The 17190-nt window shown below is 46.9% G+C and overlaps 3 protein-coding genes across 5 annotated transcripts in view; 2 read left to right on the top strand and 1 right to left on the bottom strand.

Annotated features, from left to right (window-relative positions):
- Positions 1-2317: 2317 nt before the first annotated feature.
- Positions 2318-7989, top strand: LOC139584362 (carboxypeptidase A1-like). The gene is made up of 12 exons (XM_071416087.1): positions 2318-2465; positions 2638-2707; positions 2967-3048; positions 4798-4932; positions 5122-5226; positions 5387-5488; positions 5587-5688; positions 6123-6233; positions 6397-6487; positions 6869-7068; positions 7308-7392; positions 7519-7989. Exons 2-12 carry the CDS (start codon positions 2643-2645, stop codon positions 7704-7706), a joined length of 1266 nt encoding a protein of 421 aa, XP_071272188.1. The 5' UTR covers positions 2318-2465; positions 2638-2642; the 3' UTR covers positions 7707-7989.
- cep41 (centrosomal protein 41) lies at positions 7929-16680 on the bottom strand. Its single transcript, XM_071416086.1, has 11 exons — positions 16277-16680; positions 15586-15649; positions 15379-15426; positions 12727-12788; positions 12521-12590; positions 11720-11846; positions 10945-11114; positions 10509-10576; positions 10221-10335; positions 9922-10137; positions 7929-9074 (listed from the first exon to the last, which is right to left on the bottom strand). The coding sequence occupies exons 1-11, from the start codon at positions 16307-16309 to the stop codon at positions 8947-8949; spliced, it is 1101 nt and encodes a 366-aa protein (XP_071272187.1). The 5' UTR covers positions 16310-16680; the 3' UTR covers positions 7929-8946.
- Positions 16654-17190, top strand: part of poc1b (POC1 centriolar protein B) — a 62161-nt gene continuing 61624 nt past the window's right edge. For 2 of the 3 annotated variants that reach the window (XM_071416085.1, XM_071416083.1), the window contains exon 1: positions 16731-16870. In XM_071416085.1, coding sequence (XP_071272186.1) covers positions 16856-16870 — 15 coding nt within the window. In that variant the 5' untranslated portion in view covers positions 16731-16855. Of the gene's footprint in view, positions 16871-17190 lie in introns of all 3 variants that reach the window. The other variant, XM_071416081.1, reaches the window with a different exon arrangement.

Genomic DNA, 17190 nt, shown 5'->3' with positions numbered 1-17190 from the left:
CCAGGGTTTCACTGGTGTTTTGTGGGTGTTTGTTTCCTGTGTTAGCGTTTGGGCCACACAGGACTGTTGCAGGTTAGTCACGTTTGTTGTTTTGTTTATTTGTAGTGTTTGTTGGTTTGCCATTAAAATCATGAATACCTCCTACTCCGCATCTTGGTCCGATCCATGCTCCTCCTCGTCTGAGGACGAGAACGACATTGACAGCCGTAACAGAAACACCCACCAAACCAGGACCAAGCGGATTGGAGAAGGACGGAGAGAACAACAGCAATGGGAGAAAGAGGAATGGACTTGGGAGGAGATCCTAGACGGTAAAGGACCCTGGGCAGAGCCAGTGGAGTGTCGCCGCCCCAAAGCGGAGAGGAGGTTGTATGAGGCTAAAGCAAGGCAGAGCGGCTGGAAGCCCGAGAGGCTCACCCAAAAATTTCTTGGGGGGGGGGGGCTAAAGGGGAGTGTGGCGAAGCCGGGTTGGTTACCTGAGCCAACTCCCCGGGCTTACCGTGGAGTGAGAGGGCGTCGTACTGGTCAGACACCGTGTTATGCGGTAAAGCGCACGGTGTCCCCAGTACGCGTGCTTAGCCCAGTGCGGGCTATTCCACCTTGCCGCACTGGGAGGGCTAGGTTGGGCATCGAGCCGGATGTCATGAAGCCGGCCCAACGTATCTGGCCTCCAGTACGTCTCCTCGGGCCGGCGTACATGGCACCAGCCTTACAGGTGGTGTCCCCGGTTCGCCTGCATAGCCCAGTGCGGGCTATTCCACCTCGCCGCACTGGCAGGGCTACGGGGACCATTCAACCTGGTAAGGTTGGGGAGGCTTGGTGCTCAAGAGCGCGTGTCCTCCTTCACGATCCGGTAGATCCGGCGCCACCTTCCCACCCCAGCCCAGTACCATCAGTGCCGACACCACGCACCAGGCTTCCAGTGCGTTTCCAGAGCCCTGTTCCTCCTCCACGCACTCTCCCTGTGGTGCGTGACCCCAGCCCAGTACCATCAGTGCCGACACCAGGCTTCCAGTGCGTTTCCAGAGCCCTGTTCCTCCTCCACGCACTCTCCCTGTGGTGCGTGTCTCCAGCCCAGTGCCTCCAGTTCCGGCACCACGCACCAGGCCTACGGTGCGCCTCAGCAGGTCAGAGTCGGCCGTCTGCCCCACGCCGCCTGCGCTGCTTGCCTGCTCAGCGCTGCCCGAACTGTCTGCCTGCCCAGCGTGGTCTGAACTGTCTGCCTGCCCAGCACTGCCCGTCTGTCCCGAGCCTTCAGAGCCGCCAGCCAGGATCCGCCAGAGCCAGCCGCCAGCCAGGATCCGCCAGAGCCAGCCGCCAGCCAGGATCCGCCAGAGCCAGCCGCCAGCCAGGATCCGCCAGAGCCAGCCGCCAGCCAGGATCCGCCAGAGCCAGCCGCCAGCCAGGATCCGCCAGAGCCAGCCGCCAGCCAGGATCCGCCAGAGCCAGCCGCCAGCCAGGATCCGCCAGAGCCTTCCGCCAGCCAGGATCCGCCAGAGCCAGCCGCCAGCCAGGATCCGCCAGAGCCAGCCGCCAGCCAGGATCCGCCAGAGCCAGCCGCCAGCCAGGATCCGCCAGAGCCAGCCGCCAGCCAGGATCCGCCAGAGCCAGCCGCCAGCCAGGATCCGCCAGAGCCAGCCGCCAGCCAGGATCCGCCAGAGCCAGCCGCCAGCCAGGATCCGCCAGAGCCAGCCGCCAGCCAGGATCCGCCAGAGCCAGCCGCCAGCCAGGATCCGCCAGAGCCAGCCGCCAGCCAGGATCCGCCAGAGCCAGCCGCCAGCCAGGATCCGCCAGAGCCAGCCGCCAGCCAGGATCCGCCAGAGCCAGCCGCCAGCCAGGACCCGCCAGAGTCCCTCAGCCAGGACCCGCCAGAGTCCCTCAGCCAGGACCCGCCAGAGTCCCTCAGCCAGGACCCGCCAGAGTCCCTCAGCCAGGACCCGCCAGAGTCCCTCATCCCGGAGCTGCTGCCCCTTATTCCGGAGCTGCTGCCCCTTATCCCGGTGCTGCCCCTTATCCCGATGCTGCCCCTTCATTTAGGTGGGTTTAGTTGGAGGGTGGTCATTGGGAGGGGGATACGGAAGCGGGGAGTGACTATGGTGGGGTGGGGACCTCGCCCAGAGCCTGAGCCACCACCGTGGTCAGATGCCCACCCAGACCCTCCCCTAGACTTTGTGCTGGTGCGCCCGGAGTTCGCACCTTAAGGGGGGGGTTATGTCACGTTCCTGACCTGTTTTCTCTTGTTTTCTATGTGTTTATTGGTCAGGGCGTGAGTTTTGGGTGGGCAGTCTATGTTTTCTATTTCTAGGTGGGGTTTTTGTGTTCGGCCTGGTATGATTCTCAATCAGAGACAGGTGTGTATCGTTTGTCTCTGATTGAGAGTCATACTAAGGCAGCCAGGGTTTCACTGGTGTTTTGTGGGTGTTTGTTTCCTGTGTTAGCGTTTGGGCCACACAGGACTGTTGCAGGTTAGTCACGTTTGTTGTTTTGTTTATTTGTAGTGTTTGTTGGTTTGCCATTAAAATCATGAATACCTCCTACTCCGCATCTTGGTCCGATCCATGCTCCTCCTCGTCTGAGGAGGAGAACGACATTGACAGCCGTAACAGTGTGTGGCTCTGACTGGCTTTACTGTACTAGGTACGATGAAGGTGCTGCTCATCTTGGCTGCACTGTCTGTGGCCGTTATCGGCAAGGAGACCTTTGAGGGGTGAGTGATCATCAAACAGTACTGAAAAAAAGCACTTTGTGACAACTGCTGATGTAAAAAGGGTTTTACAAATACATTTGATTGACTGATTAAAGGATTTCAACTTGTTTTGAACAGCAGTGGTAGCTGAGCAAAGGGTAATGACATATGATGTGTTGACTGTCATAAATTGATTAAAACATCCTTTTTTTATAAGATTCCCTGTCTCTTAATTCTAATTATTAGGGATGATAACATGGTTGTTGTAATATCTTTAAAGGCACCAGGTGCTTCGTATCACTGGAAAGAATGAGTTCCAGCACTCTCTCCTGAAGGACATGGCTGAGATGGAACATCTCCAGGTTGGGAATGATAACAGTGATCATCCTATGAGATAATGTGATTCATGTACTTCTGATAAATACGAATTTCAGAGGAAAACAATCATAGTGTAGAATGATCAGAACAGAACCCCTCAAACTGTACCAGGCCATTTATTATTTCCCCTTGTGTTCATCTGCATGTTCCTTACCTCTCCTCTCTCCTCCCTTACCTCTCCTCTCTCCTCCCTTACCTCTCCTCTCTCCTTCCTTACCTCTCACCTCTCCTCTCTCCTCCCTTACCTCTCCTCTCTCCTCCCTTACCTCTCCTCTCTCCCCCCTTACCTCTCCTCTCTCCCCCCCTTACCTCTCCTCTCTCCTCCCTTACCTCTCCTCTCTCCCCCCTTACCTCTCCTCTCTCATCCCTTACCTTACCTCTCCTCTCTTCTCCTCCCTTACCTCTCCTCTCTTCTCCTTCCTCTCTCCTCCCGTACCTCTCCTTTCTCCTCCCTTACCTTTCCTCTCTCCTCCCTTTCCTCTCTCCTCCCTTACCTCTCCTCTCTTCTCCTTCCTCTCTTCTCCTTCACCTCTCCTCTCTTCTCCTTCCTCTCTTCTCCTTCCTCTCTCCTCCCGTACCTCTCCTTTCTCCTCCCTTACCTCTCCTTTCTCCTCCCTTACCTCTCCTTTCTCCTCCCTTACCTCTCCTCTCTCCTCCCTTACCTCTCCTCTCTCCTCCTTCCTCTCTCCTCCCTTACCTCTCCTCTCTTCTCCCTTACCTCTCATCTCTCCTCCCTTACCTCTCATCTCTCCTCCCTTACCTCTCCTCTCTCCTCCTTCCTCTCTCCTCCCTTACCTCTCCTCTCTCCTCCCTTACCTCTCCTCTCTCCTCCCTTACCTTACCTCTCCTCTCTTCTCCTTCCTCTCTCCTCCCTTACCTCTCCTCTCTTCTCCCTTACTCTCTCCTCTCTCCTCTCCTCTCTCCTCTCTTACCTTACCTCTCCTCTCTTCTCCTTCCTCTCTCCTCCCTTACCTCTCCTCTCTTCTCCTTCCTTTCTCCTCCCGTACCTCTCCTTTCTCCTCCCGTACCTCTCCTCTCTTCTCCTTCCTCTCTCCTCCCTTACCTCTCCTTTCTCCTCCCTTACCTCTCCTTTCTCCTCCCTTACCTCTCCTCTCTCCTCCCTTACCTCTCCTCTCTCCTCCTTCCCCTCTCCTCCCTTACCTCTCCTTTCTCCTCCCTTACCTCTCCTTTCTCCTCCCTTACCTCTCCTCTCTCCTCCTTCCTCTCTCCTCCCTTACCTCTCCTCCCTTACCTCTCCTCTCTTCTCCCTTACCTCTCCTCTCTTCTCCCTTACCTCTCCTCTCTCCTCCTTCCTCTCTCCTCCTTCCTCTCTCCTCCCTTACCTCTCCTCTCTCCTCCCTTACCTCTCCTCTCTCATCCCTTACCTCTCCTCTCTCATCCCTTACCTTACCTCTCCTCTCTTCTCCTTCCTCTCTCCTCCCTTACCTCTCCTCTCTTCTCCTTCCTCTCTCCTCCCTTACCTCTCCTCTCTTCTCCCTTACCTCTCATCTCTCCTCCCTTACCTCTCCTCTCTCCTCCTTCCTCTCTCCTCCCTTACCTCTCCTCTCTTCTCCTTCCTCTTGCCTCCCTTCTCGCTCCTCTCTCCTCCCTTCTCGCTCCTCTCTCCTCCCTTCTCTCTCCTCTCTCCTCCCTTCTCTCTCCTTTCTCCTCCATCCTCTCTCCTTCCTTTCTCTCCTCTCTCCTTCACTCTACTCCCTTCTCTTCTGTACCAGCTGGATGTGTGGATGGAGCCCATTGACCTCTCCACTCCTGTGGACATCAGAGTTCCCTTCACCAGCCTGCAGACCGTCAAGGCCTTACTGGAGACTGAAGACATCCCGTACTCCGTCATGATCAAGGACCTACAGGTAAAGTAGGACACCTTTCTCATCTGGGGAGGAAAGAGAGCTCATCTGCCCCTCGAAAGTCATTGTTATTCTTAAGGTAATAAGTGGACAGACTATGGTGCCACCAAAGTCCCCTTGAGATCTAATCATCGTTGAATGAACCAGGGAGAGTGATCAGAAGTATGAAACCTTTTGCCCCTTGTCTCTCAGGTTATGTTGGACGAGGAGAAGGAGCAGAGGCTGAGTGCTGCACGTGCCACTGAGCCCAGAACCACAGATGACTACAACTACACCAACTACCACAACGGGGATGAGGTTAGTACCCAATCACACAGCCAGGACCGCCTGTTCTTCCTTATCAGCTATTATAACGTCTGTCATAACACTGTTACAACAATGATATCAGGCCTTTTTTTAAACTCCAGTTTTCAGAGCTATTTGGTTCAAATTAAAGATTATTTCTCTCTCTCTCCAGATCTACCGTTTTCAGGAAATGCTGGTGGCTGAGAACCCCAAACTGGTCAGCAAGATCGTGATTGGTCAGAGCTATGAGGGCCGCCCTCTGAATGTGCTCAAAGTAAGTCATCATTTTCCAAAACTTTTTTGGTGTTGGAAGATTATCGTGGATTTTCTTTGCACCTGATAAAGTTAATGCTCCCCTTCTCTCTCATATAGTTTAGCACTGGTGGCACCAACCGTCGTGGCATCTGGATTAACACTGGAATCCACTCCAGAGAATGGATCACTCAGGCTAGTGGCACCTGGTTCGCCAAGAAGGTGATCAACTTCTAGTCTCATTCTTTCCAGTCAGAGCCCCTGGGTTGGATTTCCCCACATGCTCATGAGTCACAATGCAAACTCCTGTTTTCTGCTAAGAATAGCAAATATAGTGTAATGAAGGCTATAGGGCCATTGGAATATATTTGTTATGAAGGCTAGGGGGTCATTACAGTATATTTGCTATGCTTAAAAGCAAACTGGAGTTTGGCTTGTGACTCATGAGCCCTGGGGCTGGATTCTTCTACATAAGTGCCTCATGAAGGGAGTCTCTATATACCCATCACGGGCAATTCCGGTTCTGAATACCCACTGGGACCTTCCTACTCCCACAGGTTGCTGAATTGGTTTCAAAAGTGGCGCCACCTTGAGCCCAGGTATTCTCTGTTCAGTATGATAATGTGCATAGATACTTCTGTTTCAATGACCACCAGATTGTGACTGACTACGGACGTGACGCCGCACTCACTGCCATTCTGGACAACATGGATATCTTCCTGGAGATTGTGACCAACCCAGATGGATACAACTATAGCCACAAAACTGTGAGTTCCTAACGGCAAAAATCTGTATTTATTATTAATAATCCATCCACCAATCCTCTGCAATGGCAGATATGATGCTTCATTCATTCAATGTGCCAGTCAGAGTGAATGCGCATGGATACTTACCAAACCATTGAATATGTTGACCTTTTATGTTCCACAGAACCGTATGTGGCGTAAGACCAGGAAGCCCAACCCTGGCTCTTCCTGTGATGGAACTGACCTCAACAGGAACTGGGATGCTGGTTTTGGAAGTAAGCTATGTCTTCTATCGGCTTCTTGAACGATGCTTGACACATTGTTTAAAATGGCATAAAAAAAAGGTTGCCTTACTACAGCCTTTCCCCGAACCCGGTCTTGGGGAGCGCAAGCGGTGTACATTTAGTTTTTTGCCCTAGCAAAACACAACTGATTCAAATGATCAACTCATCATCAAGCTTTGATTATTTGAAACAGTTGTGTATTGTAAGGGCCAAAACACTAAATGTGCTCTCCTTGGGATCCCCAGGATGCTGCCTTATTTAATTGTCAGGCTTAAATACATTGTTTTTTTGTTGTTTCAAAGGAAGTGTGTCAATGTTGTGATTGAACTGTCCCTGGCCTGATGTTGGTTGTATTCCACTCCTTTTCCCTAGCCGCTGGCTCTAGCGGTAACCCCTGCGATCAGACTTACCGCGGGCCCAAGGCTCACTCAGAGTCTGAGGTCAAGTCCATCGTGGACTTTGTCAAGTCTCATGGCAACCTGAAGGCCTTCATCGACATCCACAGCTACTCCCAGAGGCTCATGTACCCCTACGGCTACACTGCAACCCCTTGCAAAGACCAGAGAGAACTGGTGAGTCTGGCAGAGACAGGCTTCCTGCCTTCCCTTGACCCTTAGCCATGTCTCAGTCATTTGTATGTGAGCTAATAATGCACTTCTATATAATCAAACAGGGTACAACTGGTTTTGCTTAAGGCCTTTGACAGGTCAATTTAAGTTCAGTATACACAAAAAGGAAACGTTTTGCCATCGAACATAAATTGTCAAAATCTGTACAGGTCTCTTGACGTTATTTTACATTTCACCCACAGCACGACCTGGCTAGGAAGGCCATCACTGACCTGGCTAGCCTGTACGGAACCTCCTTCAGATACGGCAGCGTCATGACCACCATATGTAAGTGACGGGCCACTCACTAAGTCACTGAAAATACATGAAAGGCTACATCTTAGGCTCAATACAGCCAAAACAAGGTCTAATACAGGAACAACGTATAGAAATAATGTGCTTATCTTCCACTAGACCGAGCCAGTGGAATAAGTATTGACTGGTCCTACAACCAGGGCATCAAGTACTCCTACACCTTCGAGCTGAGAGACACCGGTCGCTATGGTTTCATCCTGCCAGCCAATCAGATCATCCCTACTGCCAAGGAGGCTTGGCTGGCTCTGATGGCCATCATGGAGCACACCAAGGACAACACCAACTAGAGGGGTCACCATGACAACTACAGTATACTGTCCACAGATTAACCAATTGTGTATCTCTCTTTGATAGTCATGTGAATGCCTGCGTAAAACAAAGTTATGTTTGTCTGTACTGTTGTAGATGTACAGTATCTAGCTCAAGCTGATGATACCATCCAGTCCACAAGAGTGCACTAGAAAGCATGTCAGTAAAATGCTCAACAAAATGACCAGTTCACATCAGAATATACATTGTGCGTTTTATTTAATATATAAAAACTAAACTGAGATCAACCAGTTTAATGGATGGAGCGTTATGACTGACAGTTAATGTGTTCATTGTCAACGACAGGTGTCTTGCATCTGATATACACAAACAGGCCAGACGTCAGCCTCAAAGGTATTGTACTTCTCAAAATACCACGTTTTACAGTAAATGCACAAGACCCTGCAATTTATTCACCTCAACAATCGCTGACAAAGAAAATACAACAAAGTTCACAACCTCAAAGCACAAATACTGTTTCACATTTATCGGACGTATCAAGATGCTCTCCTCGGGGTAACCATGACTACCATCCCATAATGCCCTACTACACCATGATGATGTTTCATCATAGGCTGCATGACATCACTCAAATCTTATGAGAACAGACACAAACATGTAGAGCTTCTGAGCCTCTCACTTCAATTTATATCACAATATTCCAGGAGGAAGTTCCCCTTCGAGAAAATATCACATGAAAAATATTACATTTCACCTCTTAAAATAGAGAATGCCCTCGAACAACAATAATCACTTCTGGTTATGCGTAATGTACAACAAAGCATATGGGATATCATTTTAGTACCCTGCTACCAAGTGAAATGACCTTAAGTTAATGAGGGTTGATGGAGATGGACACGATCAATGTCTGACTGGTTTTTATCAATGACAGGCATCACACACAGAGACAGAGTCAGAGCGCGAACTGAACACTAGTCATTTTAGGAAAGCAACATCTGTGAGTTAACGATAATTGAGTACAAGGCAAATCCATAAATTATCATCTTACGATCACTGATGACATTCTTTTATATTCATTGTGCAACAAATTCAAAATCAACACACCAATTCCTATTATCCTACAATAAAGCAGATTTGGGCCCTTGAGGACTACAGTTGGGTATCCCTGGGGAGGGGGAGGGGGTGTTGGGGGGTTCCCCTTTCACAGAGGGGCACATGGGCGGTGGTAGTGAAATAAGACTTTATTTGGGTTAAGGGTTATTTCCACGGTCGGCTGCTCTGGGATCTGGCGGTTTCAGAGCCGGCTAGAGAGGAAGTGCGTAGACTCCGAGCGCTGGACGCTTTGGACTGGGCACTGCTGGTGGACATGCGGCTGCTGAACCCGCCTAGAAAACACACACAGAAAGACAGTCATACATCTATAAAAAGTAACAAGCTTTCAGGAAATTATTCTCCACGTCATTGTCAAGGGTGGCCAACCCTTTGAGCTAATGGGGTGTTTAGGGCTGGAACAAACACCTGAACACCCCAGCTGGCTCCAGGCATAAGCGGTCACTTAGGAATAGTAGAATACACCAGGTGCAATTTTGGAATGTGTTTGTGCATCATACAGCAGTTTTTCTTGTTATGTCAGTCACTGACAGTCACTAAATTAGCCAATTTTTAGACTAACTACCAGTCTAGTCAGCTATCTAAACGTATTCATGGCTGAATACCAACCGGGCACACAGGGCAGTGCCCTGACCTCAGGGGCCCTGTTGATTTTGTTAGTCATTGTCACTCATATACCATATTACATGGCATAAGTCATGGCAAAATGTGTAAAATTGCAGGAAATTTGCTTCAAAACTACAGACACTTCTCTACCCCAGGGCAAAATGGATAGAAATACAGCAAATTTCCTGCAAAACTAACTTTTTTCTCTCTGCCCAATGGCTAAATGTGTAGAATTGCAGGAAATGATCTTTAAATTGTACATTTTTATTCACCATCAAGAGGGGGGGCACTAAAATGTTGCACAAGGTGTGTGTGGGAGGCTACCAAAAGGCCATCCCAGCTGTTTGCTTTTTCTACATGTTATCACCATCTACTGGTAAGTTGTTGTTACTACCCAAAGCAACAGATCAGGGAGTGATGCTTTCCTGTTGGAGTCAGTTAGCTGTTGGCACAGCCTTCCCGTTGGAGTCTAAACGGTCTTTTCTGTGAGCCTGTTAGCTGTTAAATGTGCCTTACTGTTGGTGTCCGAGGGAACGAGCATCTCCTCCAAGTGTGCCTGGATGTTGGCCATGTCGTCTGAGGTGAACCTCCACTTCCTATCGGCTGGCATGAAAACCTGTCTGTGGGTGTAGCGCTTCCTGCCCGCTGTCGCCTTGGGAGACGGGAGGCACGACGCCGGGATGGTGCCTGTTGTCATCCCCTCTGGAAACTTCTGCGCAATCACCTTCAGGCCTGGGGGGGTGGAGTGTGACATTGCACTGATTCCAAAGCTTCCACTTGAGCCATTACTTGCCTACAATACATCATCAACTGACCTCCAGATAGCATGAAGAGGTTCTGGAAGCCCCGCTCACACATGGCAGTGGCTGCCTGGGCAGCTATCCTCTCATCCTCATCATATACGATGATGATCTTACCAGAAACATTTTTCTACATCAAGTCAAGATTAATGGGATCACAGTACAACAGTGAGGCAAACAAATGGATATTCAAACATGTACAGTATATGGATAGTTTACTAGTGTGTTTTGGCCCATTTCAGATGGCCTGGTAATGTGAGTTATGGAATAATAATACAGTTATTTGTTTTGGTGGAAGGATACATAATCCAGCACCTCCTTGGTGTAGGGATTCATTGTTCTTGAGAGGGTTGCGATGGGGTAACTGTATGCTGAGGAAAATAAATGTGAGATGTCACAAATACGTACAATATTACATTGGGGTGAAAAGCCCCCTAAAAATAATACCATCAAGGACAAACAGTTAATATCCAGTCCTATAAGTTTCATAACTACTGCCATCATTTGCTACTCTGGTTACAAAGTTCTGGCCAATATAATTTCAATTCTAAAGATGATATTATGAAATGGCAATCCTGATGATGGCTATCATTTTCATGTGATCAGATATACTATGTATTTAAAAAGCCCCTGGTGGGGTAAGGCTCAGAATTCCATTAATTATATTTAGTGTCTGAAATCTAGTCATTCTATGTCTGGAATTAGAATTCTATTCATTGTACTTCTATGGTCCCCCTACCGCTGATGATGTGACACTGGTCGTACTGCTCTCTGTCCCTGACGTCCAGCAGCAGGTAGGGGCAGTCTGGGTAGGGTCCATCTGGAAGCCGAGGGCTGGACACGGTTGTCAGAGTCACTGTCTTCTGACCGTTCTTATCCAGATCCAGCTCTCCCACCCCGCTTATTACACTGTAGTGAGAGTCAAAAGTGACAGGGTGTACACGGGTCAGGGACACTTTTTCTGTATGCGAAAAAACACCAAACCTTCCAACTCAAAATATTGTGAGAATGACATAACTTTCATTCTATAATGTCTGTGACATTGAATCATCAGTTACAGTATTCCAAATGGAACCGAGCTCAACTCTGTACAATCCCAGCTCTGTCACTTTAGCCAGGCTGTGGAGGTTTAGCTTGCCAGTGAAGGTGATCTAATGCCATGGTTTTAGGGAGTCCCCAGGGATGCGATAGTTACAACCTTCTGTTCTAGTGAGGGGGCAACGGAGCTTGGACCCTAGGGAAAAAGCTGCTATCAAATATCGTACACAATGAAGGGGTAAGGAGGGTTGTCGAGGGGGAGAGAAGTCTGCTGGGATATTCAGATAGATGTGTGGGTTGAATGCTGAGAGGGATACAGCTGTGCCTGGGGTTATGGGTTGTGGTTACGTATGTGGGCTTTGAGTGAGAGTACACATCAGTGGAGGTCATTGAGAACAGGTGTGTGTCGTTGGTAGGGAAAATGGAAAATCCTGGTGTGTGTGTAATGCTGTTCAAAGTGGGGTGCTGGGAGTTACCTTTGAAGTGTCGACCTGGGGGAGTAGCCAGCGTCCCCTGCGTCATTGTTGTTGTCGAAGAACTGAGCGGGTGTGGGCGTAGGCAGGGGGGAACCGTTGGTCTGCTCAGACAGACGCTCCATGTCAGCTTCAGGTGGAAATAAAGCATAGAGACGTTGCTGTACAGTTACAGTACTGCCTCAATGTTCATTAAAATCAACGTTTAAGGCAACTGCAGAAAGGTCCTAAAAATTGTCAAAGACTCCAGCCACCCAAGTCATAGACTGTTCTCTCTGCTACCGCATGGCAAGCGGTACCAGTGCACCAAGTCTGGAACCCAAAGGACCCCGAACAGCTTCTACCCCCAAATAAGACTGCTAAACCAGACTGCTAAACCAGACTGCTAAAGAGCTAATCAAATGGTTACCCGCTGCTACTACTGTCTATTATCTATCCTGTTGCCTAGTCATTTTAACCCTACATATATGCGCATAGCTACCTCAATTACCTCGTACCCTTGCACATTGACTTGGTACTAGTACTCCCTGTATATAGCCATGTTACTCATTATTCACTGTGTATTTATTCCTCGTGTCACCATTTCCATTTTATATATTTAACTCTGCATTGTTGAAAAAGGACACGTAAGTAAGCATTTCACTGTTAGTCTACACCTGTTGTTTACCAAGAACATTTTGATTTGACTCAGAGTTGATGGGAATTCTCAGTTAATTTAAAACGTAAACTGGGGCTCCAGATCAAATCGATAATGGTACAAAACATCAATAGTGTCCTATTTGTCAAAAAAACAAATCTTCTTACCTTCCAGCCTTGGTGTTTCGCCATCACACTCACTTTCATTCAGGTCCGAAACCGATGCTACCTGAATTACCTGATTTAAAAAAAATGATAAGATAAACGAGTGATTGAATAACATGTAGGCTACTTCCACAAAAACAAAAAAGCAGATGCAACTGAGAATAAAAAACATGTCTTTGCCATCACTGACGTAATAATGTTTCACTCACCAACTGTGCAAATGTTGTAACTTTAAGCCTTTTGAAGAGTTCATCCTTTCTGTACCTGTAATCTAATCAAATACATTTTCAGTTTCTCTCAAAATAATGAGAGCAAAAGACATGGAGAAACCCTGAAGATGTTCTCTTACAACTATCCTACAAGTACCAAGTCAATCTCAGGCCCCTCAACAGTATTCTCTCTTACAACTATCCTACAAGTACCAAGTCAATCTCAGGCCCCTCAACAGTATTCTCTCTTACAACTATCCTACAAGTACCAAGTCAATCTCAGGCCCCTCAACAGTATTCTCTCTTACAACTATCCTACAAGTACCAAGTCAATCTCAGGCCCCTCAACAGTATTCTCTCTTACAACTATCCTACAAGTACCAAGTCAATCTCAGGCCCCTCAACAGTATTCTCTCTTACAACTATCCTACAAGTACCAAGTCAATCTCAGGCCCCTCAACAGTATTCTCTCTTACAACTATCCTACAAGTACCAAGTCAATCTCAGGCCCCTCAACAGTATTCTCTCTTACAACTATCCTACAAGTACCAAGTCAATCTCAGGCCCCTCAACAGTATTCTCTCTTACAACTATCCTACAAGTACCAAGTCAATCTCAGGCCCCTCAACAGTATTCTCTCTTACAACTATCCTACAAGTACCAAGTCAATCTCAGGCCCCTCAACAGTATTCTCTCTTACAACTATCCTACAAGTACCAAGTCAATCTCAGGCCCCTCAACAGTATTCTCTCTTACAACTATCCTACAAGTACCAAGTCAATCTCAGGCCCCTCAACAGTATTCTCGCTTACAACTATCCTACAAGTACCAAGTCAATCTCAGGCCCCTCACCAGTATTCTCTCTTACAACTATCCTACAAGTACCAAGTCAATCGCAGGCCCCTCAACAGTATTCTCTCTTACAACTATCCTAAGAGTACCAAGTCAATCTCAGGCCCCTCACCAGTATATCTCACCTGGGTCATGCACATCAATCCTTTGCTCATCCTCCCCTTGTCCCAACATATCACTAAATCTCAACTCCACTGTGCCCATCTCCATAACATTACAGCTCTGGGGGAGATGGTAAGACACCTGTGCTCAATACTGGCTGCTCAGCCCTCTTTTAACATTGGCATTGACCAAAGTGTGACCCAAAGTGTGACCTGACTATCACACCATCCACTGTCTCTGTTGGCACCCGCACAATGTAGCCTAATACCTCCTACATCAGCCCTGACAGAGAAATTATTGTGAACAACACAATCGCCCACTGCCGAATGAAGGAATCAGTGTTGCTTATCCCTGAGAAATCAGAAAAGCCAGAAACAAAATGGCCACAACAGACAACGTGCTTATTCTCTCAGATAGCCCTGGTCACCAGGTTGTAAAATATCAGCAGTACATGGCTTCTCCGGTTTTCCCATGAAAGTGCATGAAGTAAAACACCAAACAGAATGTGATAGTGGACCACAACTGTTCTTTAAAGACAGAAAATGCTGAGTTGCACCCCCCCTCAACTCAAGTAGTCTAACACTGTCCACTGCTCCTTGTTTTAGTAATAGGAACAAAATGCAGGTACACCTGTTTGGAAATATTGAACTGGAGCTAAATACTAATTGTGACAGTCATGTTGTAGATTTCAGCCAATACAATCCTAATGAGGCCCCCTGGGCCTTGTTGAGAAATCTCACCTCTCAAGAGACCCACTGGACAAAGAAATCATTTCAATGTCTAGTTTTGATTAACATTTGATTGAGTTGTCAACGAACTTGAATTAAACGTAAAATTAACTAAACATTTCACCGTGTCATTGGATTTAGGTTAAAAGTTGGCTGTAAAAAAGACAACTCCCTTAAGTTGATTACTTTTTGCAAATCCAAATCAGTTTCCATGTTGATTCAACATCATGACATTGAATTTTTTTGTTGAAACGACATAGAAACACAAACAGATTTTGCCCAGTGGGGAGTTGAATGGCGAAGATGTGGGCGGACTGGAGCTCTGACTACGTCGAGTAGCTGTCAGTCGATACTTGTAAAATCTTAAACACTTACAGTGTACCTATGTTTGTTTTGTGTAAAGTCGGGCCTTTCTTGGTTTGCTGAAATGCAAACTTTTTTTATAAAACTAGTGATATACAACCATCGCCTGTTTCAACATTTCCGTTGCTCTAAAATGGCACCAAAACTTCGGATAAAAAAGTATGGATTTCCAGAAACAAAGAAAGGCCTGACTTTACTCAGGAGAAACATAGGTACACGGTAAGATTTTAAATGTTTACAAGTATCGACTGACAGCGACTCGATGTAGTTGGAGCTCCAGTCCGCCCACACTTGTCGCCACTCAACTCCCTTGTAATTGTACATTTTATTTAACTAGGCAAGTCAGTTAAGAACAAATTCTTATTTACAATGACGGCCTACCCCGGCCAAACCCTCCCCTAACTCGGACAACGCTGGGCCAATTGTGCGCCGCCCTATGGGACTCCCGATCACAGCCGGTTGTGATACAACTCGGGATCGAACCAGGGTCTGTAATGACGCCTCTAGTACTGCGATGCAGTGCCTTAGACCGCTGCACCACTCGGGAGTTAAGATTTCTTAACCACCCTGACCCAATCTCAAAAGTCTGTCATGAAATGTAACTTACTTTTCTTTATCTCCTCCAGCCTCTCCACATACTTCGTCAGGCTGCATCCTTTCAAATGACAACAGGTTTCACAACATTGAAGATAATGTTATGTATACATCAATACGATCTACTGATAAATGTCAATAAGTATGATGCATCTCCGAGTCCTTTGGCACTGGTAGCCAATGCTATAACACTTGAATAACCTGAGTTGTGGAATAATACCTGTGTCTAGCCTTGTCCTCACATGTTGATATTTGGGGTTCTGAGGTATTCTCCTTTTCATGTACTGTGAGATGGGGAATACACAAACATTTGTAATTTGCTGTGTTGTCATGGTAGCTACTTCCTGTTTTACCAAGCTGTAGAAAACATTAAGCACATTACATTACCCATGGAGATAGGATTTCTCCAGTGAGCCTGCATAAAGGCCTAGCTAACTCTAGTTAGCAATGTCTGCCTCTGGACAAAGCAGCCCTTTCAGCAGCTGAACTGTTTTGTCAGTCATACCAAATATTCCTTGTTTTATCCGTGGTCATACCCTTCCATGTTTAGTACATGTTTATGAAAGGTGTCTGTCAAGTCAACTCAGGAAACTAGCTAACATTAGCTAATTAAAAAGACACGTTTTGGAAGTCTAACATGCTAACGTTAGCTAGCTACAGTAGTTAGCTAATTTGTTGACGAATATCTAACGTTAACTAGCTATGATGGCAAAAATAGTTACGTAACTTTTTCCTCAATCAACTAATTTAACTAGCTAATATGGTTACAAACAGCAGAAGGGGTTAACGTTTCTGCTCAACAGAAACACTGTTGGCTTGGCAATGCCTTGATAGCTAACAGCACCATTGACACCCACCAACCTGGGCTGTTACATGTACAACTCGCTAAAACTATAGCTAGCTATATTTACCTCCGTGTTGCCGATACTGCTCTTGGTCGACATATTTTCAAAGCGAATAGAGAAACACCAAACACAAAGTTCCAAGTTTAACAAACTTGGCGCTGATTGAGCCGAGAGCGATCATTGACCAATCAATGACGCTGTTTTAACGATGTCGGTTTCTACCGTTCCACAGTTTGATGTAGTTGCTTAGCAGCAGAATACGTTTAGCTCCTCCCTGGTTGTTTCTTTTTCTTCTCTCCTAAATCTAGAGTTGCTAGTTCTTATTACAGCTCAGTGGTTGCTAGTAGCAATTAACTAACAACAACGACCACTTCATTCATATTTAACTGATTTAACCAAGGCTTCTGTGGAACTGATTAAGGTTAACTGCATGAGCCAAACTCGTGTTTGTATTTTGATAAAAATTGGCTGATTAGCGTATCGGCGCTCGACTAGCAAAGTCTGAGAAAGTGGGCGTGCACTATGTTTTTCACTTTGACTGGCAGACAGATGGAAGTCATGAGTTGGACGCACCAACTTTCCCCGCTAATCTTTCAAAAAGCAAATGCACCGCAAATGTAAGGATTATCGTAATCAATGCATTAAATGGCATCAGTTATGGTAAGTGTGCTGCTTACTTTGGTATTATATCGGTGGTGCGAGCTAACTAAAGCTTGACTGTCCTTCCGATGAGCATGCTAGCTAGTTATCTGAAAGGTAGTTAGCTAATAGGATTTAACTAGCTGTCTAGTATCTTATCTTGGTTGTTGGATAGGCAGTATTGTCATATCAGCCGAGTTTTATCCAGAGCTTTAAATAGAAATTACTTAAAGTTACTTGCAGTAGCTAATTAATTTGGCTACCATTTCGAAAGAATACTGATTGTCTGTAATGCATAGCTAATTAAAGTTAAGTCACATTCGAAGTAGTTTCCCTAAACC

Source organism: Salvelinus alpinus, chromosome 9 (genome assembly GCF_045679555.1).
Source record: "Salvelinus alpinus chromosome 9, SLU_Salpinus.1, whole genome shotgun sequence".
NCBI classification, from domain to species: domain Eukaryota; kingdom Metazoa; phylum Chordata; class Actinopteri; order Salmoniformes; family Salmonidae; genus Salvelinus; species Salvelinus alpinus.
Note: the sequence above shows the minus strand (reverse complement) of the source record. Positions and strands in the feature narration are given on the sequence as shown.